Source organism: Triturus cristatus, chromosome 1_2 (assembly GCF_964204655.1).
Source record: "Triturus cristatus chromosome 1_2, aTriCri1.1, whole genome shotgun sequence".
Taxonomy (NCBI): Eukaryota; Metazoa; Chordata; class Amphibia; order Caudata; family Salamandridae; genus Triturus; species Triturus cristatus.
Genome location: NC_140580.1, coordinates 379,555,448 through 379,581,668, shown reverse-complemented (window position 1 = coordinate 379,581,668; position 26,221 = coordinate 379,555,448). Strand labels below are relative to the sequence as shown.

General features: G+C 45.5%; 1 protein-coding gene across 8 annotated transcripts in view; it reads left to right on the top strand.

Annotated features, from left to right (window-relative positions):
* The first annotated feature begins 10,231 nt into the window (after positions 1–10,231).
* Positions 10,232–26,221, top strand: part of PLAC9 (placenta associated 9) — a 165,896-nt gene continuing 149,906 nt past the window's right edge. Inside the window, exon 1 of one of the 8 annotated variants that reach the window (XM_085605019.1) lies at positions 10,232–10,634. Coding sequence is in view for 4 of the 8 variants with exons in the window: in XM_085605044.1 (XP_085461170.1) it covers positions 10,577–10,634 (58 nt within the window). In the remaining 4 variants the exon portion in view is untranslated. The remainder of the gene's footprint in view (positions 10,635–26,221) is intronic. The other 7 variants (XM_085604997.1, XM_085605008.1, XM_085605044.1 and 4 more) reach the window with 7 other exon arrangements.

Genomic DNA, 26,221 nt, shown 5'->3' with positions numbered 1-26,221 from the left:
GCCTAGCGACACAGCGCATGCGCTGCCCACTTTGCGAGATCTATTGTCGATTTCTCTTCCGAAGCGGGAGTGGAAGCTCCACCCTTGCTTCTAATTGGGGCGGGTCCAAAATGAGTGCTTTTCATAGGAAGGGAGGCATGTTTTGTGCCCTCCCTGTCTCCTGCTTGTCGTGCCTGCCCGGACAGGAGATGTGCATGCGCACGGCCTCTTTAAATGTACATGTCGCTTTCACTTTCACAAATCTAGTCTGCTGCACGCCCTCACAGGACCTGTAGGGTGGTGCACGCACAGTCCCTTCAGTGGGGTGACTCCTGGGATCCGCTGCGGCCAGCAGCATCTCCAGGCTCTGTCGATGTACATCCGAGGAAAGTCTGTAAAGTTTATAGTCTCGGAAGAGGGGATTACCCTTCAGTCCTGAGGCTCGATCCCGAACTAAGAGAGGTCTGGCGGACGGGTCTGAGGTCGGACTCGGAACCCAGACTCTACTCGAGCCGTGGGAGGAGCAGCGAGGTTGGTGGCACTTGCCAGTGGGTTGGGGGTAGTACAATGCGCCTGTCTGACACTAAATGGGCGTTAGTTTGCGAACTCCACAGCCAAAGAAATTAATTGACAAAATGTCAGCCACTGGTTTTAATAACGCATTTTCCTGTTGTCAAAGGCACACCCCTAAAGACAAACGGCTCAGTGGGTTGAGGCACCGGCTGCACGCACACCTGTGTATCCGGCAAAGCTCCAGGCTTCATACTGGTAACATGGCTTTGGCAGTACGTGCAGGGATATCTGTGTGTGAGATCTCTCATCGTACACTTGAATCGTTGTGAAATCGATAGGGGGGGTGGGAGGGTTACTGAGCGCTTGCTGAGGGGCATGCAGTGCAGCTCGAAGGTCTCCATTCCAATGATGTAGTGAATGACACGGAGATCGCTCTGTAACCTGCAGGTTCGCACGTTCAGTTACTGGTAAAATAACTCATTATATCCCTGAAGGCATCTGTGCGCCTCCAGCCGCCAATGGAAAACCTCTCACGCTTTGCCTCATTACTCCGTTCTTCTGTTGTTAAAATGCGTGCATTTGAATAGTGTAGTAATTACCCATCAAATTTGTATTGTGATGTTGGGTAGTAGGGACATGGCAGATTTGTTTGATGTAGTTTGTACCAGGTTCGAGTCTCGACGTTGACTCAACCTTTTGGTGTTCTGGGCAAATTACTTCATCTTCTCGTGCCAGCCAAAAATAAATGTGTCTGTGTAATGTAATTGCTGCTCGTGTAAAGCGCTCCAATACCTTTGAGTCGAGTTCCCTATAGAAAACTGAAGAAAAAAAACTCCCTTGCATTCATTAACTAACACTCTCAATGAGCGCGCACAGTTTTGAGTCGCTTTCTTGCCCTTTCGGTGATGCTAGGACATACATGAAAACATTTTAAAACTAGGAAGAGGGACATTTTGGAGAAGAAAATCAAGATTAATAAATATTTTTTTGTTCAATCTAATGGACATCATTCGGTGACTACAGAAAGAGAGCCGGTAAGAACAAGATCTAACCTGTTTGGAGGGTCGCCGGAGACAATTTTGATAAAGAAGGGACATATCACTAACAACAAATTCTCAGTGCTGTGTTTCAGAGTCTGTATCTGTATTTTCATTCCTAAAGCGTGTTTGGGTTGCGAAAATGGCAAGAAAGCGCCATACTTCAACCAACACCAAGCGCTGCCCAGAATCGTTCTCCTTTGTTTGGAGAGAACTGGCGTTGAAAGACTTACTTCTGTCTCTAGCCTCCCTTTCGCCATTTCGTATCAAACAGTCCGACTATAGATGTACTAAAATCATCTTTGGCTTGGTGTATTCTTGCATTGTGGAGATCGTACATATGTTTTTTTTTTGTTAATTTTTTTTAAACGTAAGCCCACGTATAGCCGCGAAGTTTCACAGGCCCATGCGTGATTTGCTGCTCCAATCCTTTTTTTTCTTCCTTTGTATTATGGAACTTCTAGACCTGCTTTATAATGGATTAAACAAGACTGCAAGTCCCAGATTTCAAAGGGAACAAGCATTTGCAATGCAATAGGTCTCGCATTTACGCGAGTTTGAGCTATTAGCATTGTAAATAATTATGCTTTTTGTTTATGTTTTGATTTTTAAAACATAAATAAAAGGCATTGTCGTTTACAATGTTAATAGCTTCAACTCTCCCAAATGCGAAACCTATTGCATTGCAAATGCTTGTTTATTTTGAGGGGGAGAGTACCGGCACTTCTCAAGACATACGTAATACTTTTAATTGGAGAGTACCAGCACTTCTCAGAAACAAGTACCTGTACTTCTATTTTCCCATTTCAAGCACTGAAGGGCACACCTTGCATTTAAAATTCACATGAAATGGGAACACCTTGTATTTAAAATTCACATGAAATGAGATGCATTTGCTTAAGATAACATGTCTCCGGGAAGAATATTTTCTGCTCTCTCAAGACATTTTTTTCTAAAATCAGCCGACAGCCTCCCAAAATACACATCTGTATGAAACTTGTGTTTCTTGCTTTGACATCGCAAAATTTCAGAATTCACGAATTTGAAAGTTTTGCAAGAGTTATAAAAATTCTGTGTAGGCCTTCTAATGTTATGCCCTGTAATAGAAATCGCTCATGCTATACTATCTCATGGGGCGTGTCTACTCCTAATCTTTGCAACTTGGCGTTAAAACGCATGATAGCAACAAGCCGACTTTCACCGCTGTGTTTTCTTATGTTCCAGTGGGTTTGTATAGCACAGCTATTTCCTCGGTGCTGTCTGGGGAACCAGAATGATAATGGGTTGCCCTAAAAGTGCTCTACGAGGTCTCGTGGCTCTCACCCATTCAAGAATACCATTAGTACAGAGAGTTGCATTGTATTATCGATACAATAACTCGCCACTGAATTACCTCTTTCTTCCAAAACATGGATGTGATTAATCCTCAACTAAATAATACTCAATTGATTGAGCTACTAAAGCTGAAACTAGAAAACCCTGCTTCTCTTGGAGGAAATGCCTTGTAGGCTATGCTCAGGTCTCTAAAGCATGCACACAACCCACAGTGCTAACCCACCAGCTCTGAAGTCTCTTGTACTCGTTCAAGTTGAGGACTCTTCATATGTTCTGGCAGCCTTTCGACATTCGTCTCCTTGTTTTTACAATTCGAACTGTTCGCAGAGCCGATTACGAAAACATCCTTGTAATGTAGGCAGAGAGGAGGGCTGGGACATTTCCCCTCAGACCCTCTAAATCTCCTCTGTTGCATTTCTCCAGTGGTGGCTCTCGTGCACCACACAAGATGCAAGACTCGCCCTTTTCACAGGTGATTTATAAAATATTTTTCGTTTTATTGCGGTTGGAGCTTCCGTTCACGATGTTGCACTTTGCCTACTTCAGGGGAGACGCTTACAGATTTTAAATGCCAAATGTTTCATGCAGTTTAATGGGGATTTCGCTTGTCCAGCTTGGCGCACTGAGAGAAGAATGTGTTGGCCGAGGCTCGTCGCTCTCTGTTTCTTTCATTTTGCCGAGGAGGCGGGAAAACGCAGCGACGTTACATATACATGGCACAGAAACATATTTGGCAGCTCCGAAAGGTATGGGAAAGTACTAGCCTTTCACAGTACTGAGTCACCATAACAGATAACACCCTTTGTTCCTATTTTCAACGCTCCAAGCCTAATTTTCCTCGCCACGTCACCACATGTGCAATAGACACACTGCACAGCCCGACTAGCAGTCTCCACATAGAGGCCCAGGATCGAAGGAGCATGAAGCCCACAGAAGCATACATCTCTGTGCAGGCCTGAGACCCTCTGGCGGGCAGTGGGAGAGGCTCCCATTGCTATGGTGGTTGTGAGTTTCCCCCAGGCGCGCAATGCCCAGAGGGCTCAAAGGGCTTTAGCCTCCTCTCGTTGTGTGTGTCAGCCCGGGCTGAGACAGCTTCCCGGGCACAAACACACAGTTTTGAGCTGCTGTGGGCTGGCTGGTCTGGCGTCCGTCTTATTGCAGCAGCACCTGAGTACTTCACAGGTCTTTAAAAGACCATTTACCAGGTAACGAGGCTTTGTTGTTTTTTCACCCCTTCTTAGAGGCCCTGCATCACCACTCACATTATGCCTACAACAAGCAAGGACTATTGGCTTTGTTAATGGTGTTAGATGCATAAGATAAATAAGCAACAACTATGGCTTTGTTGTATAAAATATTGAAATGCTTCAAATCTGAAATGATGAGACGGAACGAACTATAACAAGTATCTTTGAAGTTACATCGAAGGCAGTGAAGCAGGGGCGTAACACAGGCCCCCGCATCCCCCGCAGTGCGGGGGGGCCCCAAGTTTCAAGGGGCCCCCTCAGCACTGCACTTCGGCCGGGGAGCTCCTGACAGAGTCCGGAGGGGGGCCCTCCACATACCTTGCAGGGGGGCCCCCCAATTATCGTTACTCCACTGCAGTGAAGGGTGGTACTGCTGCAGAGTTAAGATTTGTTTTTCACCCTGATGGTGAGGGTAAAAATGGAGAGCCCGATAGAGACCCGTCTCAGCACCTGATTTTAAGAACTGCCAGTGCTGAGCAGGACCCGGCAGACTTAAAACCCAGGGGCTATCCTCCATGGGAGGGACAAACTGAAGCTGGACAGCCTAAAACACATAAAGCCAGCAAATAGAAAGAAAACAACTGTGAGCTACAAAACACAAAGCCAATGGAAAGCAATTGGTGGAATGCATTCCGAAGAAAGCTTTCAAAATGTTCCCAATAGGTCTTTAGGAAACCAGACAGATGTGCTGTCTGGTAGGCTTTGACCTAAAAAGAACACCTCCGCAGCACCTCCACACCACAGTTTACAAGAGACTAGTTATAGGTTCTAAAATCTGAGAAAACTTTGAGTTTGCCACCAGTCCTAATTTTTGTGGAACAGTTCATATTTTTTTAATAATTTTTCCATTTTTCCGGCACTCAAAGGTTTCCCACCAGGGGAGACAGCAGAGGCTCTGCTGTCAGAAACATGGAGGTTCAAAAAGAATGTTGGAACGAAAGGTTTGGCGAGTAGGGTTCTCTACCCTATCTTGTCCACCAAACTCTAAATACAGCACTTTATTCCTATCTGGGGTGACCATCTGCTGCATGTATGTCCGGGAGGTTCCGTGTTGTGAGTATTTCTTCAATAACGGTGCTCTCAAATAGGACTTATAACAAGCATTTGCAATGCAATAGGTCTCGCATTTGCAAGAGTTTAAGCGGACATTGTAAATGACAATGCCTTTTATATATCTGTTTTGAAAATTAACATAAATAAAAGGCATTGTCATTTACAATGTCAATAGCTCAAAGTTTTGTAAATGCAAGACCTATTTCATTTCAAAGAAGCGTCCACCATTGTCCCGGCTGCTTGGAAAGAGAAAGCGCGCATGGTGCGCTGAATGTTGCAGGAAAGCATGTCGTGCCTGCAGTAGGAGAAACTCATTAAAGAAAATAGTGCTTACAGACTAAATAAGACATACCGTGTAACAATAGAAGTAAAAGGGTCAGTACTCATTGGAGGTTACAAATGAAGACAAGCCGGTACTAAGGAGGGACTAACAAGCCTATTAACAAATCAGAAACCAGCATTTACAAAGGACAATGGCACAAGCCAATGACAAATATAGGTGGAGAGTGTGCGGAGCTTGAAGTCCATACTCGAATACAGCAAGCCTCGCAGAGCTGCACATACGCTGCCCAGGCTCAACCTAAAAAGATAAGTCGTTAAGATTTGGAGACAGCAATCCCAGAGAGTGCAGTTAAAAGGCAATAATGTGTTATGGGAGACATTGCCAATTAACCAACATGAACCCATCAGTCACCAGTATTGGTGACAATATCGGTCACAGTGACCTTATTTTATGCTCAGTGATGTTTCACATCCTTACACCTGTCTTCATGACTTAACAAGATTGACAGTGGTGCGTGGAAGCGCACCTGCAGAGCACCTCGAAATTTTCATTAAACCCTGTCACAGTGGTTCAATTATGATTTGCCCAGCCATGGTCATGTGGCTCTATATACGTTATGGGGTGACACCCCAAAATCAGTCCCAGAATGCCTGCTTTCGGTCCAAGGAGGACCTGAGCTGACAGTTCAGGCTGAACTGTTCTCGGGGGGGACGGCCGGGGTGAAGGGTGTAGACTAATTTGCATATGCCTGGATCCAAAGTGGGGTGGCAAAGTGAGCTAAAGAACAATGGACTTAACCCAGATCTCTTGACTATGGGTGAGTGTTTGAAGAGTTTAGCACTCTATCCAGCATCTTGTGGTGTTTGCTGGATATGTTCAGGACAATAAACATGAAACAACATATACAACAATGGTCAAAATAAATGCAAACAAAAAATACAATTTTCACAGCAAGGGTCAAAATCAAGGCACAATGAAAGAATATAATGCTGTACTTATTTAAGCCTTACTGCACCTGGTCAGATTCTCAACAATGGTTAAGATCCTCTTCAAAGTGCATTAGCCACCAGTTACTGCCCATCCACAATTATGGCCTGAGCATAAAGTCCGAGTACATAATGAAAGGGAAGGGCAATTAGCTGCTGTTAACACCAACAACATGGGAGCAGGAAGGCTAATAGCACCGGTTCCAATACACGGGCAAACCAGCCAGCCCTCCCTGCCTTCCACGTGACCCTGCTTCATGCTCTCACTGAATTCAAATAGAGGAAAACCAGAGATGCCAGTGACATCTTTTTAAGCTTTCTAACTGAATGAGCACATATCAAAAATCCATACAAGGTTCAAATATATAAATGCATACTAAAGGTGTACAATGATGGTGAAGATTGTTGGAAACCAGCAGTATACCGTCTTCATGCTATTACACAAATGCATTCATAAACGTCTTGAGAAGCCTACTGCTTGCATGCTAAATGTATAGGCATTGGTTCTCTCTTTTGCAGCATACACAGGTAAGGTACACAGAAAGTATCTTCTCAACTTTAACGGTGATAATGGAGGAGGGGATACTAAGCATTATGCACATGCTCTGTTGCTGTGTAGCTAGGTTCATGCCATACCAGTACAGGTCACGTGCCCCAATCAAACCAATAACAAGTTACATCTAGTTATTTCATGCCCAGGTTTTGCTGCTTAAGCACATGGCATGCATATATATAGTCACCTTACAGCAGCCTCTTTTCATGTATTTTCCCTGATATTATTATAAACGTTGCAATCAGCATGCTCAAATCCATGCAATCTTCCATATCTTGCAAAACATATATACAGTGTCTCTTTACACGAAACTGCCTCAATTTGAAAAACATGGGCCACTTTTTAAAAAATATTTAATTGACAAATGATGACACTTTTTGGGACCTACTTTCTGCTCCAGTCAGACCGTGATAAAAGGACACATGGGGCAAGTGCAGACTGCGAGTGCTAGTTTAGGTTGCTGATGGAAAATAACCCCCTCTTGGGCTCTTTAGAGCGCTATGTTCCGCACGGAGAAAACAGACTTCGAGCTGTTAGGTACTGGTTGTACTGCTGTAGGAGGGGAAGTACAGCAGCATTATTACCCCTCCATACAATGTGATGGCAACAGCTCTTCTCACCAAAGATTGAATACTATCAAACTCGGAACTCCGCCTCACCACGATAAAAAGTGTCAAAGATCGTATTCTGACTCCAGTTCACATACTATATACTAGAATGTTTCCATATTACTTGATTGGAGCACTGCAGGTGCCCGTCGTATTCTAGGTAAAGATGTGGCTTAAATGGACACGGCGAATCAAACCCACTATCTTGTGAACACTCGATTCAAGAACCTTTTGATAAGATGTACTTATTCTCTGCCGCGCACATATTGTACATTCACAACACGTATGTGCCAGGAATGGTACTATGTCATACATTTTATGTCTGGTCTCTTCTTGCAAAGGACTCTGACGTCACCCTAGCATGCTGTGTGCTATAAACACCTACACAAATAAAGGATAAACATCCCGAGATGTGTTGAATGCCTACTGGCTGCTGGAGTAGGTACAGCATCAATTTGATGGCTGGCACAACCCGTCACCAAGGTGCAGTTCAGAATACCAGAAAGCAGTGGCATTAGTAGTGCATTGTCCGCTTAAGGGCAGTGTCTGGTGGGGATGAGGAGGGGGGTCTGTATAATCGAGGGCAACAGAGGCCCACTAAGTGCCTTTAGGTCGGCACTCACTGCCTACTACTCTGCACTGAACACTACTTAACCTCGATTCTGGTTTTACAGTAGGATTCTTTCCCCCACCCTGTGCCTGCTAAGCCCACCACCCATGCTGGAAGAAGCAAGGTTGCTTTTAAAAGCCTCAGCCACCCCTTAAACAAGTCCCATCACACAAAACTGTGCTTCGAAAGCAGACTACCACCTGAAATGATAAAAATGAAACGGGGTTTGTGAGCTACACCTGTGAATTCCCAAATCTGCTACTTTCGGCCCCTGTCCTAGTGCTGCACCAGGCTTCACTTTACAGACCTCTTTACCATAGGCTGCTCCAGAGGGCGCCTGCACTGCTGCCGTATGCCCCACAGAGCGAGCTTCATTCTGCTTGGAGTAGGCAAATTGATACTATCTTTTGCCAATCTGTGCAGAAGGAAAGTACTGCAGCAAGAATTCCTCCCGGGTACCGTCCGGGTGACGCTCGGCATGACCCATGTTCTGATGCCTAGGGCATGCCATCGCTCTCATTCCCCAACCCCCGCACACGCGCTATAATATGCGCCTCCCTTTCCCCGAAGGCAAACATACGGTGACGATGCTTCCCCAGCAGTGGCCAAGGACTTGACTTATCGTTTTCTGGGGGAGACTTAGGAGGCGTGAGCTCATCTCACAAGAAGGTGGACAAAGGATTCGGTTCCCGCCTGCAAGTCAGTGCCTGTTAGAAGCCATGGCAAACCTCTGGGAGAGCAGAGGCCTGTGTAGGAGGTACAAAGGCCCCCGTTAGCAAGCAACAGACGGAGTGAGCCAATTGAATGGAAGACCAACTGGGACGCAGTCGGTGCCTTTTGTCGGAAAGTGGGACCACGTAAAACAATGCCGCGAGTGGTGCGCGCGCGCACCACAGCGAGCGATCTGTTTTCGATTATCGCGTCCGTGTCTGGGCACGATAATTGAAAACAGATGTCGGCGTGCGGGTAACAGACACCAATAGGCCATGGGCGGAGCAACGCGACCACCTTTGGCCTATTGCGTGCTGTCTTTCTGAAAAAGACAACCACAAACACCAATACCGTAGACCAAAAGGAAGCACGTGCGTGGGCGATTCCAGGCTCCGTTTTGGAACCCTCCACAAAAGGACTCTCGCTGCGCTAGCAGAGCTACGCACTGCATCGCTAGGCGTGAGACCTAAAAATAAATACATAACTAGATAATGTGTGTTGGGCCAAAAGTTTTCCTTAGGACCTTGCAGCAGGTGCTGCTAAATGCCAACAACGCCAAATATCAAGGCTGCATAGTCTTGATTTCACCGCACGCCTCTTTCTTCCACCATCCTACACTTCCTGTCTTTTTTTATCTAACAGGGGCCTTTTTCCATCAATCCTTTATCCCTCTGCTGCTGTTTTCCGATCTCTCTCCCTCCTACTTTCTCCGCTTTCTCTCTTGCACTGGGTCAGACTGATGATTAAAAGTATGTTCTACTTGCCAAAAATCAAGTTTAAGTCCCCTTCCTCTGCTGCCACTTGTCTCCATTCATATGAGTGTATTCATTAACATTGTGTGATTCGGTAGCGCGTTATATTATGCAATGCTGTCAAATTTTTCACAACGTTATGCAAAAGGTTATGTTATGTCCATTACTTTGACCCGCACAACTTTGGTCATAGTGCCCAGAGATATTGCAACAGAACACTATATAATTAATGTTAATCCCAATGCCACATCTAGCTCCCAGAGTCCAGCCAAAAATCTATCAGGTGGCACAGAGAAACTTTGTTTTAAGGTTCCGCATGGGATGTCTCGGATAGAGACAGAGGATGTGGAGATTACGGTGAAGTACTTTTTCCATGGGAGCCCCCATCCTTTCACCCCTCCACGGGAGAGCGAGCTGACCGCTGTCTCGGGCAGCCACCCCTCTCGCACTGATCTCTAGTCAAAAGAGGATAGCCGGCTCACATGTTCGACCCACGCCCCAACCAACTGAAGTTCTTAGTGAAAAATCCCAGGAGGTCCTGTTTTCCGCTTCAATGTTCTGCTATTTCTGACCCCTTTCTGGCATTCCACACAGACCCTGTATACATAAGTGCATCACCAGCGCAGGGCCTGGAGACCAGCCAACAACGCTGGGTAATCGGAGCACGCGTCCGAGTTACCAATCGGAGCCAGTGGAGTTAAAAGATTTTTTGGGGGGAGAGAGAGAGAGCGAGAAACTGCAGTTTTACGAATTGCTGGCTCGTCTGAGGAGAATTTCCGCCCCTCGCTCTCAGAGCACAGCTGGACCGCCGCATCCAGCGCCACGCCTGAGCTCGCGAGCAGCGGCCCTCACGAGCGCTTGTTCCCGGCGTCTCGACGTTCGAACGCAGGACCCACCTGGACTCTCGAGATGCACGTCACCGGCGCGCTGGCGGTGCTGCTCCTCCTGCTGGAAGAAGGGTGTTTGAGTGAGTACCCCTACACCTGGGACCACAGCTCCTTAGCTTCACTGGCCTGGGTTTTAGAACTAATGAAGTTCAGCGTTTATTTCCTTGCATTCTGGTACTTGGAGGCCTGATGCTATAATAATACTGTGTGCAAGAATGAACAGGAGAATAAGACCTGGGCAGGGTGAGCTACTCACACATGTACCCGGGGTATCTGAAAGCTCTGAGGCACTCGGTGGACGTTACAAAAATAGACAAGATTAAGGCAGCAAAAGAGTGTGCTAGTGTTAAATGCAGAAGGCACTTGAAAGGTGTGCAGCTAATGTATTTATTGGGTTACCTTGAGGTTTCTATTGGGTCTTGTGTTTGTGACTAAAGGTTCGTGTGTTTGTGGCTGAGAAAAACATTTTGAGGTAGAAACAAACTCGTGGCAGATATCCCAAGCTCTTCCATATCAGGCGTAAGCAACTCATCCAGTCGTGTTTTACGATTAAATGTTCTCACGCAGGTAGTCCTGCTTTTATAATCTGGAAAGCAAAAATGCAAGTACCAGAATGACAGATGGGCAGGGAAAGTCTGCAATGAAAGAGACAAATTGAATTACCTCAGTTGTACTTTAAAAAGGGATATAATTGCAGTAGTCCCCAAACCCTCAGACCTTGAAACGGGCACTGTATTCATGTCATTAGCTTTACAAGAAAAAACAGTGATCGATTGTGTAATTTCTTTTTCTACAGCACATGGTTGTCTCTAGGAGTCTGTGTAAGTGCAGGTTGGGGCTGGTTGTTTACAATGGGCCAGGGTTGAGATCTCTGGGGTTGAGGCTGAAGGCAGTGCAAGTAGCTCATAGTGTCTTTCGGTGTGTCATAAAGGTGTTCAGAACACATGGAACCTGATTCACAAAGGGCCCCCTCACTCGTGGCGGAGGTCCAGCAGTTTTGGGGGAGTCACTGCACTCCGGGTGGAATCTCCGCAATGAGAATTCTCATTGCGGGGATTCTACCCTGAGTACTAAGACTCCCACAACTGCGGGACCTCCCCCACGAGTGTGGAGGCCTTTTGTGAATCAGGGCCATGCTCATCCAATCCTTGGCCTCCCAGCTTAGCGTACAGAGCAATAGTCACGTGGTAAATCTAATTGTGATTCCATGTGAAGGTGTATGAAAGAGATTTGCAACTGTCAAAATGTGAACAGGACTCAGAAGTAAAACAGTGTTTACAGGTGAGTGGTTGTATTGTCTGGTGGGGTTGGTGATGTAAAGGAGACGCAGGGAAGTACATGCAGGAGAGAGAGAAAAGAAATAAGGTGTGAGATAAGCAGATGGAGGATTTCAGAAGGAGGTGTGGGCAAATGCCATACATTTTAAATGTAATGAGAGACTGCCGATGGTAGTGGTGTGAAGGTAAGAATGGGAGATATTGCAACGCTTTGAAGACCACAAATCCTTCCAGAGACCTTAGCGATGTTTAATTCGCTGAATATAAACATTTTAAATTCTGATTATTCACAACAAGATCATTGGTACCCATTTACCTGATACTGCTAACAACCATTGGGAAAGCCAATAGGTCTGGCTTGTTTTAGGTGCATTACTGTTATTGTGTAACATGGTTGGATACAATAGCAGAAGGCTCACAGAGGGGCACCAAAATGCGGGTCAGTGTCACGCTATGGGAAGTACAGGATTTTTGGTTTACATGTTCTAAACTGCTTACTTCCTTATGTAGGCCCCTTCTTTTGGAAAAGATTTCAAATTACGCTTCTTAGTCTATACCCCTTTTTGGTGACCCCTCACTTTTTTCATCTTGCTTTAAGCACTGTCTGCAGGGAAGAGGAATGACCCCAGTTATCCCTGAGTGGTGGCTTCTCGTACTTATTTTTGTCTGATCGCTAACGATACAAGACGCATGTTTTCTTGGGCGAGTTTCTTTTAGCTAGAAATCCTATGCACATTTCACTTATTTGTAAAAATCGATTTCTTGCCTCATGATATTTGAAATAATAAAAGATCAGCAGGTCAGTCATGACAACATACTACCTGCATTTCGAGAACCCACTCTTGTGAGTTTAATTCCGGCGTGTAGTGTGTGCTGGTGCAGTAGTGCAGCAAGGACGCCATGGGCCCTGGTGGAAGCAAGGAAAATGACCCCTTTGACTGCTGTTCGAGTAGTAAAATAAAGTATTGTAAATGTTCAATGGTGCAGCTGCGCCGATGATAGCAACGCCCCTGTGCTGATGTTGTATGCTGCTGTGGGTGTTTGACATGCTGCAGGAGTCTGCACTGTACTGCTATCCCTGGGCGTGGTTACGGTCAATGGATGCTTGAAGTTTAGCTTCACCTGTGAGGTTGTCTTGTTCAAGGCAGTCGGGTCATGTTGTTGCCAGTCATGCCCCACATCTAGAGACAACTGTGCTCAGACTGCGGACAACAGGCCCTGAGTATCATTAACTCAGTGGTGGCTGGTACGGCTCGCTGGTGGCGAGGTGGGCATGGGGGGGGTCACGGAGTGGGGTGGGCGGGAAGTAATTAAAAAAAAAGATAAACACTTACCTTGCCGCCGGGTCCCGCGTCTCTGCTCCTGCTCTTATGTGTCTGACTTCAGGAACAGGTAGCACAGCCTAGCTCCCCTGCAGCGTTGTGATTGGTCTGAGCACCGTGACACAGCGCTCAGCCGGGGGCTGGAGGGGTGGGCATGTTCTCCATGCAGGGAAAGTGCACATGGTTGTTTTGGGTGGCCCAGGAGGGCTGACCAAACAGTCATTGCACCCTTATGAGGGTTCTACCACTCTTTCCTGCTCTGCAGCCCGCCCCCCTCCCGCAAAGCTGCCGCAGCAGGAGGACAAAATAAAATTATACTAACATTACAATATCATTTTATTATTTCCTTTCTTTTACTGCTACAGACCAGTGGGGTGACAATCCTCCGCCCTAGCAGAAGAGCCGTCACTATTAACTTGAAGTGCAAAGACAGTGGCTCTCAATGAATTGGCTTGGATATGTCCCCATTAAACCTGCCTCCCCAAGTCATTGATACCACGGGTACCAGTAACCCTATGTTGCGAAGCGGATGGGTGAGTGCCAGCCCCATCAGAATTATAAGGCCACATGTAATGAGGCACAGTATGTGCTAGTGCCTTTTACTATATTTCTGCACACTGGGCTGATTGTACTCAAGTAGGCAGTGATTGTGCTTCGAAATGATCTTGTTCACTTGAAGTCTAGGCATGCACCAGTGCTTAATTTGTGCCAGTGGTTTCCGGTGCTCAGCACCGGCACTTAATTGTCACCACCAGCACTTATGACAGTCTGCCTCATGGTGGCACTGTTTGTCTGATTTAGAGATGAGCACAACAACAGTTGTTTATTAATTCAAAATACATTAGAAGTGATTAATGCCTTGTGTCCAAGCTATTCTTATACCTTCGGGACCTGGAAGAGTCTGAATTGTCCCACTTATAGGAATATGAATGTTAGACGTTTTGTTGGTACTGTGGTTGCAGCACTGGCAGGGGCAATGGCTAGTGCGAGCTGCGGTAGCCTCCTGACGAAGGCCCTGGCACTTATTGTTTTACAAATTAAGCACTGATTGGTATGCTACAAAAATTGCTTCACTCTGAGCTAACCATGACCTAGTGAGGGGTCGATTTTGCTTTGACAAGGCTGATTTGAAAACTCTAGGGGAGTAGCACCACGGAATAACCCAGGAACATAGAATCAGTCCCACGCGTATCGATCTGTCTTACTGAATGTGGTTACAGAGTGAGGAACATGCCCTCTGAACAGTGTGCAATCTGTGCCACCTGGGACTTTCTGCTGAATCAGCCTGCATGTGGTTTTATACTGTTAAGTTATCAGCATTTGCTGAGCAATGTTCTTCCAATTGTGTTTGTTCCACTTCAGCCTGGCACTTCAAATCAAAATGTGAGTGTGCTAATAATAAATAAATTGCCCTATGGCTCTCTCGTTAGATTTCTACTTCTGCTCTTCATCCAACCTTGTTTTTTTTTCTTCATTTTCTGTAGTTATTGGGGTATGGTTTCATCACGTGTGATCTGTGTAGTGGTGCATGTGTTCAGTGTTCTATGTACTGATGATTTCTGCTCATAGAAATTGAGGTGTAAACTTATCTTAATGAGCGAACTGTAGATTCATCTTGTTTCATGAAGGTGAATTGTCTTCTATTCCCTGTGGGTTGTTTAGTCAGGAGGCCTTTTTTGACACACATCTGGCTACATTGCTGTATTGCGTGTGTGGGTGAAACGAATACATTCTATTGGTGCTCTAAGTGAAGATTGTGTGGAATGGGAGGTGCTTGATGGAGCGGCATAATTTTGCTGGCTATATGGCTTTGGTGTGCAATTTTGCTGTTGTTACAGTAGGTGCGACTATGTGTGACTACTGTGTTATACTGAATCTTTGTGTTTTCAACAATATAGCTCTGGTACCGAGTTGTGCACCTCAGGAGACGAAAAGATCGAGTAACATATTTGCGCATCCAAAGCTAGAGCCTATGGGGTTTTCCAAGGTTGTTGCACTACATATCAGATTGCTATATGTTCCAGTACATTTTTGCATTGCAATATATTTAAGTGGTACATAAATAAACAAACAATATAATGCATCCCATCATGTTACTGTCTTACACCTCGTTCATTGATAGCATGAGGGCTTTCTAAACAGGACAGTCTGAGAAGCGAATAGATGAACAGACAGACTCACTCGGAATCAAAGAAGAGGCATCATATACATTACTCAGACTTCTATTCTATGTGGGCCAACAGATATCTGACCACGTTGGCCCATATGTAAATTGAGGGGTGTCAAAGAGACACTCAAATCACTAATCTATATAAGATTACTTCTCCAGTGTCAGGCCCTCTCAGAAAAGGAGGGAGCACAATTGGTAAAACCCTAGATCCCTTGACAAGCCCACCCAAATATGAAGATATCTGAGAATTATTCCTACCCGCAGCCCTAGTTATATCATCTAGGTGAGAGTTTTGCTGAAGAGAAATACCATGACCTAGTCCATCCAAGCATTAGAATGAGGACGCCCAGAACGAGGCAGTCTAAAGATCGCATATCCGTGGAGCCCAGGCGATTTTTACCTAGATGAGAAATCCCATAAATAGGGCTGCCAAAGGAGAGATACAAGTACAACAGAAAATTATTTGGTCCACAAACCCCATGCTGTTTTACCCAGATTATCAGGGTGACGGTCAGCTGACACTTCCTCTGGTCTCAGATTCCCTGATAATGCCCACCCAGATGAGAGATACAGAGTCAGCTCAGATGTATTCATCTGAAGCAAGTACCAAATACAGACAATTTAGCAAAGTCAGGCTTTCCCATTTGTCATAATAAAACAGATTAGCAAATCCTTTGCACAGAAGCCAACTTTTGGGGTCTACTTACAGGCCACAAACCTAAAGAAGAAGTATGGCCAATAGAAATTTGTTTTGTGATATCTATAGGGATGCAGACACATTGTCAAAAATTATTAGTGTTATAAGTTACATGACCTGGGGGGTGGTGTTCAGGCCACCTAACCAAAAAGTAGGGAAAACTGAGACATTACACAGGTTCTGGAGCCCAGCGGGAGGAGTACTGGTACTTGTACTCCTGTGAGGTCCACCCAAGTGCTTCGTATGTATGCAGAGATTTATTCAGAAACCCATAGTCTGCATTGATGGTGCGTTACGGTTGTAAGGTTTACCTTGAAGGCAGAGTGGGGAACAGCAAGTGAGGACGGGAGATGAAATTGGGAAGGCCTGCAAGGTGCATGGCAGCAAAGGATGGGCTTGAAGTGGTGAAATGGGGCAACAGGGAAGTTAAAGAAGACCTCACACAAGAAGGAGAAGTGCAGAGATAAAACAGCAGGTCGAGGGCAATGGGACCATTTAGGGAGGTGGCCAGGTTTTTTATTTTATCGTATGACCTCTATCACCAAACATTTGAAAAACCCTAAAATAAGTATATGCTAAATATTTCTTACTGGCTTAAATACAGTGTTTATTTAAAAAAAAAAAACATCGTCAACAGCGAAGTCTTGTGGTTTAACGGTGGCTAGCAAGAGGAGCACAGGGGGCCAGAAGTTCAACACAAGACTAGAAGTGCAAATTCAAAATGAACTGCACTTCACAAGGGTCAGTCAGCAGTTGAAGGACAGCCTAATTAAGCCAGGCTCCTAATAGACTTTCCAGGTGTCAACACCAGCTGGAGAAATGGATTGACCAGATGGAGCTGGGAATCTTTTTTTCTGGAGAACCTCTCTCAGGGAATTGGTATTACTTAAGAGTGCATCAGAGCACACAGTGACACAGAGCAATTCTGCATATGCTCCTGAGTACAAAGCTCACTCAGTCTGCGGCCACTGCCGTTTTATTCTAAATTCCATATGTGTATTTGTACATCGCCTTTCATTTCCCTATTCCCTTCGGCTGCTCTTCCTGTGTTTACTTCAGTCCTCCACAACTACACCTTTGTTCCCTGCATCTTTACTGTATACTCTTTTCTCCATCTGTAATCAATTGTCAAAGCGCCCTGAAGCAGCTATAAGCAGATATGTTGACGCCATCCAAATCACCCAAAATAAATACTTTTAATTTAAGGTTAGCTCCTTGGGGTTACCGCCTCCGGGTTATCGCCTCTCTGCAAGTGGTTGGAATGTAAAGTTTTCTATCCTGTGCCTTTCCTTTACAAGTCTTTGCCATCAGACGCTGTAGTACTTCTGGATTAGTGGAAGCAGAACAAAGATACAACTCCCAGAATGCACTTATCTGGCAAATGAGAGTCAAGGACTGGAAATGTGTTGCCTTGACAACACAGAATACAACTTTTTTTTCTAATTTTCCATCTGCACGCTCCAACCCATGCCCAGCCGCTCCTTTCCCTTTATTTCACTCACTCTCTGTATAGGGGCTAGTGACTATTGGGTCCACTCCAGGAATCTCAGCCTGATGCCCCTGTCACAGGTTCAAATCCGAGTAGGTTCACTCAGCCTTTTATCTTTCAAAATTGATAAAATGAGTACCATTGAGTTGGGTAAAAATAATCATCTGAAATTCAGCACCAAGATCCACAAGGCAGGAATGTGGGCTTTACAAATACACAATATGGCTCTGTTTTCCACCTCTTTCTCGCGTGATCGGCATCTATACTTCCACCCACCCCGTGAGGGTCTCATCTTCCCCTCTCTCTCTCTTTGGTAATAAAGCGCTTTGAAGAGGCTAAATAGCGATATATCAGCAAACGCCATACAGTGAAAACAAATAAACGTGTGCCCTGGATCTGAAGAGGTGGCGTGGCTCTGCCCCAGAATCTTTCAGAAATCTAATATGTGTATGCAATTGTGATATATCATATTCGAGCGTCGAACAGTTCTTTGTTAGTTTATGGTATTTATATTTGCGGTGCACGTTCTGCCTTTAGTATGGACTTGCAACACTTTCAGCGTTCAGGTACCTTCACATCTTGGGGTTCAGGATTCCATCACAGACCGTGGGTGCAGACTAGGCCTGGGCAAAAATTTCGTTCCGTTCGCGGAAATTGCGATAATTTGACATTTTCGCGTTCCGCGGAGAGCGCGAAAATGTCAAAATTTCCGCTTTCCGCAGCTTGGCGATAATTTGTTTCTTGCTCGCGCTGTAAAATAATACATTCTCGCGCGCGATCGCCTTACCTGAATCCCTGCGTTCGCCGACAAGTTTTCTTGATCCGGTCGCGTTCTCCATGAGATGTTGGATTGTTTTTAGCCATTTGTGCTGTCTCGCGACAGTTCGCGCCCGCAGTGACGTCATGCGTCGCGCGATCACGTCTTTCTTCTCGCGATCATGCACCGCGAGACAACTCAAAACAAGATGGCCGCGCCCACGAGCAACCACATGGGTAAATTGGCGACCCGCAACCATGCAGAAAATCTCGCGAACATGCGGGAAAAAAAATTCCGCATCTTCGCGATATTTCCGCTTGTTTGCGATAATTTTAAACATTTTCGCGATAATTTGCGAAAGTGGATTTCGCAAATTCCGCCCACCCCTAGTGCAGACAACATGCTGCTTTTGTAGGTAGTATTAGTTAGTAGGATATGGTGTGTATAGCCAGAGGTTTTTACCAATTTGAATGTAAACAATGATTTTTTTTGTCACGTTAAGTGTGTGTTAAATCTAGAGAGCAGGGGGAGGCAGGAGAGAAGGAAAAGTGGGGTCAGTGTGAGGAAGGGACAAGATGACGGAAATAAGGAAAGACTGTTGTGCATGGAGTGCTCTTCTTCAAGCCATAAGTATCACGTTGAACAGAGCAATATTACATGTAGGGTGGATGGCCTGAGGTATTTTAGCAGGAAGCAGCAAGGGCTGTAGCAGTGGAATGTTGGGGAGAGCAGAAGTGTCTAGGTCACATAAGAGGTCAAAGCTAGGGGTGGAGGTGCCTGGTCTGGCTTCTTTTGATGATCAAAAGAATAAGCTCCGGGGCCCACAAATAAATATTTGTGGCCACCACTGTGAACCACCAGGACAAATTAGCCACTGGCAGTAGCCGAAAGCTCACCTCCTCTTTCACACAGAGCCTACTCACTGGGTACCAGCACCCACCCCCTTTCTCACGTTGCCCTTTGTGGCCGCCAGCCTCTCTCCAGCGATTGCCATGAGTGACTTGTGGCGTGCCAGTTGGTTGATCTGGTGGGAATGAGATGTATCCAGGGTTGAACATGTGAATAAATACTTGTTGAATTATCATTGATTTCTAGAGACCACTGTCTTAGCACCAGCGCATTCCACGCACCTCACAAGAGTCATTCATTACTGACAAGCATGCATCTCTCACAAGTTCTGCTTGGACAAATGTTTGTATGCTTTAAAAGTGAGTGACTTAATGAAGAGAACATTAGGTAAACATGATCTGAGGGATTTCAACCCAAAATCATGGTGGCATTCCATACATCAGTGGTAGGGGTGGGTCAGGCTCAAGCCAGACACATAACTCATGGTCCACTTGAACCTCGAGTAAGAAAAAAAGCGAGCTGTACCTTCATGTGGCTTGTACTGCTCACACGCTCTCCGCTGTCACAAGGCGGCCATATTTCCCTGTCCTTCCTGCAGCGGAGAAGGTGCTGCCCAGCGTTGTGCTGTGCACGTTTGCCAAATCCGATGGTAGTGTAAACACTGCAGAGTGTTGTGAAAGTGCTGAAGGAGGGATGTAACCTTAATGATTTTTTTCGAGCACTTTCACAGCCCTCTGCTGGCAATTGATTGTAAGCCCATCTGAAATGCCTGCGCACCCCAGAGGGTTATGAAAGGTGGAAAACCCCGCAAGTTGCAGGCTCTGTGTGAATGTATCCCTGAAGCCAGGCTCTGCACTTTACTCGTGTCGTGTGAACTCTGTGAGCTCTTACAGACCTTATTTTGTTAAAGCATGTAATTGCCTTACTACTGGTGTTGAGCTTCTCCTGAAAGGATATCTTTATTCCAAGTCAGGAGTAGCAGGAAAAATCAATATTTCTATAAGGGATCCCTGACATAACTTTGTAATTGTTTCCAGAAAGACTTCTTGTTTGAACTTGATTTAACAAGGAAGACTTACACTTATTTAAAAGTGTACTGATGCAGCTTTTCAAAGCATTAAAGACAAAGCCTTAACTATATGCGCAATGGGAGAAAAAATGAGAGACTCATCCAGGTACTCACTGTGCCAAGTGAAACCATGAAACTTGCGATCAGTCCCAGGTTCGCTGCTTGACCAAACAATGTATTGTAGTGTAATTGCCCCCAACGAGGCGTCGAAGCGCTTTTTATTTATTTTACTGTCTTCATTGACATGATCCTTACATGAATAATGTTGCTCCTTCTAGAACAACAGCCTATGCCACGTATAGGGTACACTGACATCTGAATTACCGCTTGGTTCAGTAATGGTATTGTCGTGAGGCCCGGGGAAGGGAGGAAAAGTCATGTTTCTAAGTTCATATTTATAATCTATCACTAAGGTGAAATGCTTCTGCAGCTTAAAAAAATACACTTTTTAAAACTTTGGAAGATTCTATATTATATTTGTACACAACACGTGTTGAACTATTTACATGCCAAATATGTTGATGGCTCGGCTTGTATTATGGCTCTTAGAGCCGAGCCAGAGCCTTGGCTAGGCTTTCACTTAACTCTCTCCCTGTTAGTTTTTTCTGGCTTTCCCACCGCTTAATAGCAAGGTGTCTTCAATGTTCGGATGGGAGAAGATTTCTGGTAGCCTGTAAATTGTCTGTCTGCCTGCCGGAAAAGGACGATTCCATGCTATCCTAACTTGCGTCAGTCATCATGTCTGCACATTCAAGATGTTATTTCTTTGCTTTCGAAATATCTATATATTTAATTGCGCCGTGGCGTGATCCAGGCGGTCTGTTTGCAATAGAACAGTCATAAAGAGGTGATTGCTCCGGTCCCGCCAGCACCAACTGCAGGATATTACACACGGTCGATACTATGCAAGCAACAATTCTGCTATTACACAGTGTTACAGTCCCACACAGAGGCCCTTGTCAGAGCAGGAAATTACACACTACATATGAGCTCATTCGGGCAGTGGTCCGAGCCAACCTTGACTATTGCCAGCCCCTTTACGCTGGCCTCCCGATGAGGCAAGAGACGTGGCTGGCTGCGAGGGTGCCAGCCCTTTTGGGACAATTCCAGTTTCATATGATCAAATCATTCTCAGGCTAGTAAGAGACTTAAAAGCACCAAAGGAATGAGTACATTTACTTTAAAATTCTTAACGCATTCACTTCATAAGTTATGAGGGCCCTGGGAAATGGGTTGGTATTTACTCTCACGTAGGTTTACTGAGGGAATGGGGATAGTCCGGGCTATAAGGAGTGGGACCGTGAGGGTCCACTAAGGAAAGAGCGAGTACTTGTGGAAATTGGTGATTCTTCATTCCTCCCCAGACTTTCAGCAGCTGAAACCTCTGAGTGAAAGTAAACAGATGTGCGATCGCATAATGCCTATGGGGCCAGTATCCGCCGTTGCCAGCCCTTTCAGAATTATGTGGCCACTCGTAATAGAGGTGGGCAAGCTAGGGAATTCATGGGAAGAGCCGAGTCGGAGCTTAACCAGGCAGTGCTTAATTTGTAGAAAGGAAAAGTGCCAGGGCTCTTGTCAGGACTGGCCACTGCAATTTGCACCACACATTGCCCCTGCCATGCTGCCAATGATGGTAACAAGACAACTACTAACCATCACACTCCTACAAGTGAAACAATTCGGACTATTACAGGCCCCCAAAGCTTTAAAAATTGTTTTGGTGGCAGCTAGTAGTCATTTATAATGTATATTAATAATTAACTTGTTGTGGTCACCTCTAAATTACCAGACAGCACCACCTCGTGGCAGACTGTCACAAGCGCCGGTGTTGACAATTAAGTGCCTGTGCCGAGTACAGGAAACCACCGGCTCATTTTAAGCACTGTAACCAGGGGTCCTGCTTGGCTCTACGAGCCAAAATATGAATGGATCCAGCAGAAAAATCATACATTCTGATGGGAATCATGAATATTGTGCACTAGCTTAAAGGTTCATCAGGCCGTTTGCTTGGGCTGCATTCTGCATTTGTGTTGGCACCTGTGGTTCTACATATATTTCTAGTAAATTATTGCCCCTTTTTAGTAATGGATAGTCGTACTATGATGTACAGAGTCAGTCCACATCTGTATTAAATCTGTGACACTCAGTGTCGGACTGGCGTATAGGACCAATAGGCAGTGCCGAACAGGCTGGTGTGATGGGTCAGTTTTTTTAGCAGTTTATGTACCTGTTTATTGGCCAGGTGGGCCGCTTTTTACTGTCTAACTGATAATAGCACAAATATTGCCTACAGCAAAGACAATGCATGCAGTCTCCCATACCTTGCACAATACCCATAACGTGTGTCTTTACAAATTGAAAACTGGTTTCATTTGCAAACATGGGCCTTTTTTTAGCTATCTGGTTCGCTAACGGGGTCACTTTTATTGTGGTGCCCAGGCCTACTTTTTGTTGTAGTCTGACAGTGATGACATTCCTCTTACTCGTAGACTTCTGCATTTGGCACTTACACCCACAGAGCAATTTTTAGTTGTAAAACTAATAGACTAACATAATTCCCCCTTAATGCCCACAAAAATACAAGGTGGTTCACGAGGTGAGGTTTGCATAATTTGAGCCGGTGGTTTCCGGTGCTCAGCACTGGCACTTAATCGCCAACACCGGCGCTTTTAATGAGCACCAGTTAAGGACACATTCATTTTCCGGGAGATTAAGTAACTTTCCCAGAATCACAGGATGTTTTAGCCAACGCCGAGACTCGTACCTGATTCTCCAGCTCCTAAGTCGGCAGCTCTGGCCATTACGCCACATCCCCTCCCCACTTTCATGGTTAGTAGTTGGTTCTGTAATAGGCGGCACTAACAGGAGAAATGGGCTGGTGCAAGCTGCCTGCTGATGGGAGCCCTGGCACTTATTTTTTTACAAAAATACCCACTTGGTGAGGACATACATTAACAACTTAATCTATCTGTTTTCAGATCTGTTATCTGCTTTTCTCCCCTCTGCTTCCACCCCCATCGGTGATAAACCCATTTCTCTGAGAAATCAACGTGCCCTCGTTTTCAGCACCCTAAATGACCCAATGTTTAAGTTTTTGGTGCTGACTCAAATGCGTATGTGTTAGGCACATATCTCATACACAGGCAAAGCAACTTGGTGGGTTACTGCACCTGCCGCAGGTGTCTATGTATGAACTGCAGGTCATTAGTTTCAATCGCAGATGCATGAGCTGAGGACCGGAACCGCAACAGGTTGAAATGCCGGGTGAGGACTTTAACTAAAGTAAGTGCGTTAGCAGCCCTGCGGCACACTCTGTGTCTGCGTACCAAACCATATGTTTACCATGACACCCGGGGCAACCTACCCCCCTACCCTTTACTCCCTTCATTACTACCATCATCCTTTCTAATACCATTTCAAGGACATTATAGCTCCGGTCCTATGTGTAACGTGCAGCCCTCACGCAATTGGTAAGTTTTGATGACGGTATGAAGAAATGATGCACACAAGTGAATGAATGTGTATATATGTGCATGGTGTTTATTAAGTCAATACTATTTTACGAGGCGGTGCATTAATTGCTGCAATCTGAGACTGTTTTTCATTGGTGCTATTTTGTCATTGATAGCGAGACTAACACGCAGATAGTGTTAGAATGCGAGTAAAATCGCCACATTACAAGGTCTGTCACATATAACTAGTATGTCACAGAGCTACATAGGATGAGTGGCACAATGAGGAGATTTCTCCTCCGACAGAGGCATGCACACAAATGTAAGCATGTAATCACCATACCCGATTGGGTATGCCGCACTGATTGAACATTCTTTAATGTGTTTTTTATGGTGTGTCTGTCCCCAATTTAATCTTTCAGATGGAGATTGGCAGTACACAGACACACATACATTTAACACACCGCGAGGAGTAGCTACTCTGCCCTCGTTTTACAGAGAGTATAGGGATTTCCCATCCTGTAATAGCCCTCACATAGGGGGTTCTCCCTTTGCCCTGAAGAAAGTCCGGGACCTTTATGGCCGCACAGGACTGAAACATGTCGGCACTAGGGTCTTAGGACCATAACACCCTAACAAGACCCATTTTTAGATTTTTTTATTGACCCAGACAGACCCAAGAATAAAGTGAAACCGGGGGTCTGACTGAGGTATTTTATCTTTAACCCCCCTACCTTCATCTATCCAAAGAGCTCCCAACACTGTGGTTGAGCCTACCTCGACCTATAGGGATCAGGGTGACCCGATGATGAAGCATGACACCACTAGGGTGTGTGAGGGTAACTAAAACAAGAAGCATTCTCTCCCTGACACAGGATTGTGTTTAGCACAACCTTCCATTAGAGAGGCCCCACTCATTTTTTCTTCCCTCTCCTTTGACACGGGTAATATAGTAATGACTCTGACCACTGACCGGTCAACTGGAGTATTGTTTGTGATAAACATTAGTTTCAATCCCCACAGGACGGACTTCCATTTACTCTTTCAGGGTGGCTGTATTTACCAATGAGCTGGACAATAGTTAAAAGTATGTATCGCTGAGGGTTAATGCACCTGCCACAGAAGTTTGTGTTTCAGCTTCAGTGCACCCATTCAAATTCGCAGATGAGCCAACTTGGCGTAATGGAGGTACCCGCAGCCCCTGCAGTGCAGGATGCCCTCAACCTTACAGAGACCTCCCCCAAACCTTAAGAGCAGCCGTGGCCACTGCAGGTAAGAGTGGTAGGGTGGTGGGGCTGGCTGTGGGGGATTTCGAGAAACAAACCAAATGAAAACACATTATTTATTTAATTTTCCCTTGTGGTTATCTCTCGAAATCCCCCCTCAGACGGCCTCACTGCTCTTACCTGCAGCGGCCGCGCCTGCTTCAGAGTTCCCCATTTAGCCAAATTTCAATGAATATCTGTAAAATATGAGACTCTCAGGGGTCCGTCTGCACATTATGCATCCGGGTCTCAACATTTTACGTTACATCACTGGGGCCAGCTCAGACTTGTATACTTTCATGGTCGGTCACCAACATTCGCTGCAAGGAGTTTTCTAATAGTTAAAGCAGGACTCAGTAGCAGCTGGTTTCCTTCCCTCACTCTGCTATACAAGTGACATCTGGCCAGGAGCTGTCAATGGCATAACTACCTGGGTGGCACCAGAACCGGGCACTGTCTTGTAGTGGGGCTCTGATGCCTACTGTCCTCACGGTCACAACGAGTTGAACAGGAGAGGGAAGAAAGAAAGGAATAAGAGATAGAGGAAAGCAGGGGTGTGAAGCTTCGGCATGCCAAATGCCAGAATTAGGGATCGTTTTCGGTTCGAGGGTCCTAGAGGAATCTGAGATGACCCAGAACCTGGGCTCGCCCTCCTCTAACTCATAAAGAGGGCAAATACCTTTCTGTAATCGTCCAGCTCATTATCTTCACCAATAGCATTTCAGATAACATTCTTGTTAATTCTCTCTTTGACCCACTGAACTAACATTTGTTTTATTGCTTCAGCTCAGTCTCTGATTTCATTAGGAATTCCTTAAAGTCGAATCACAATTTTCATTTCAGAGTTTAAAGTAACTTAAGGAAAGTAAGATGCATATATCAAGTAGAAAATGTTTAGGGGCATAGTTACAATGCCCCTGTGGCACTTTTACGCCACTGGAGCGTCACTTTTGTGACTTTCCATGGCCAATGCCTTACTCTGAATGGGAGGGGCATTCCACAGGTGTTGCTGTGGCTGTTCCCACACAACACCCCTGGTTTTTGACCCTGCCCCAGATTTACAACATAGCATAAATCTGGGGCAGCGCCAAAACAAACGTCTTCGCGGAAGGAGGAGTAAATGTTTGTATTTCTCCTCATTGTTTCCTCTTTCCATGTGTGCTGCATTCTGCAGCACACATAGAACAAGGAGAATGCCTCTTTTGATTGTTGTTGTGTAGGAAGGTTTCCTTCCTGCACTAAAACTATCATGCCAACAACACAGACACCCTTGTGCCATGGTGCAAGGGTTCCTGTGTGGGCGCTTGGCTTCAGTTTGCG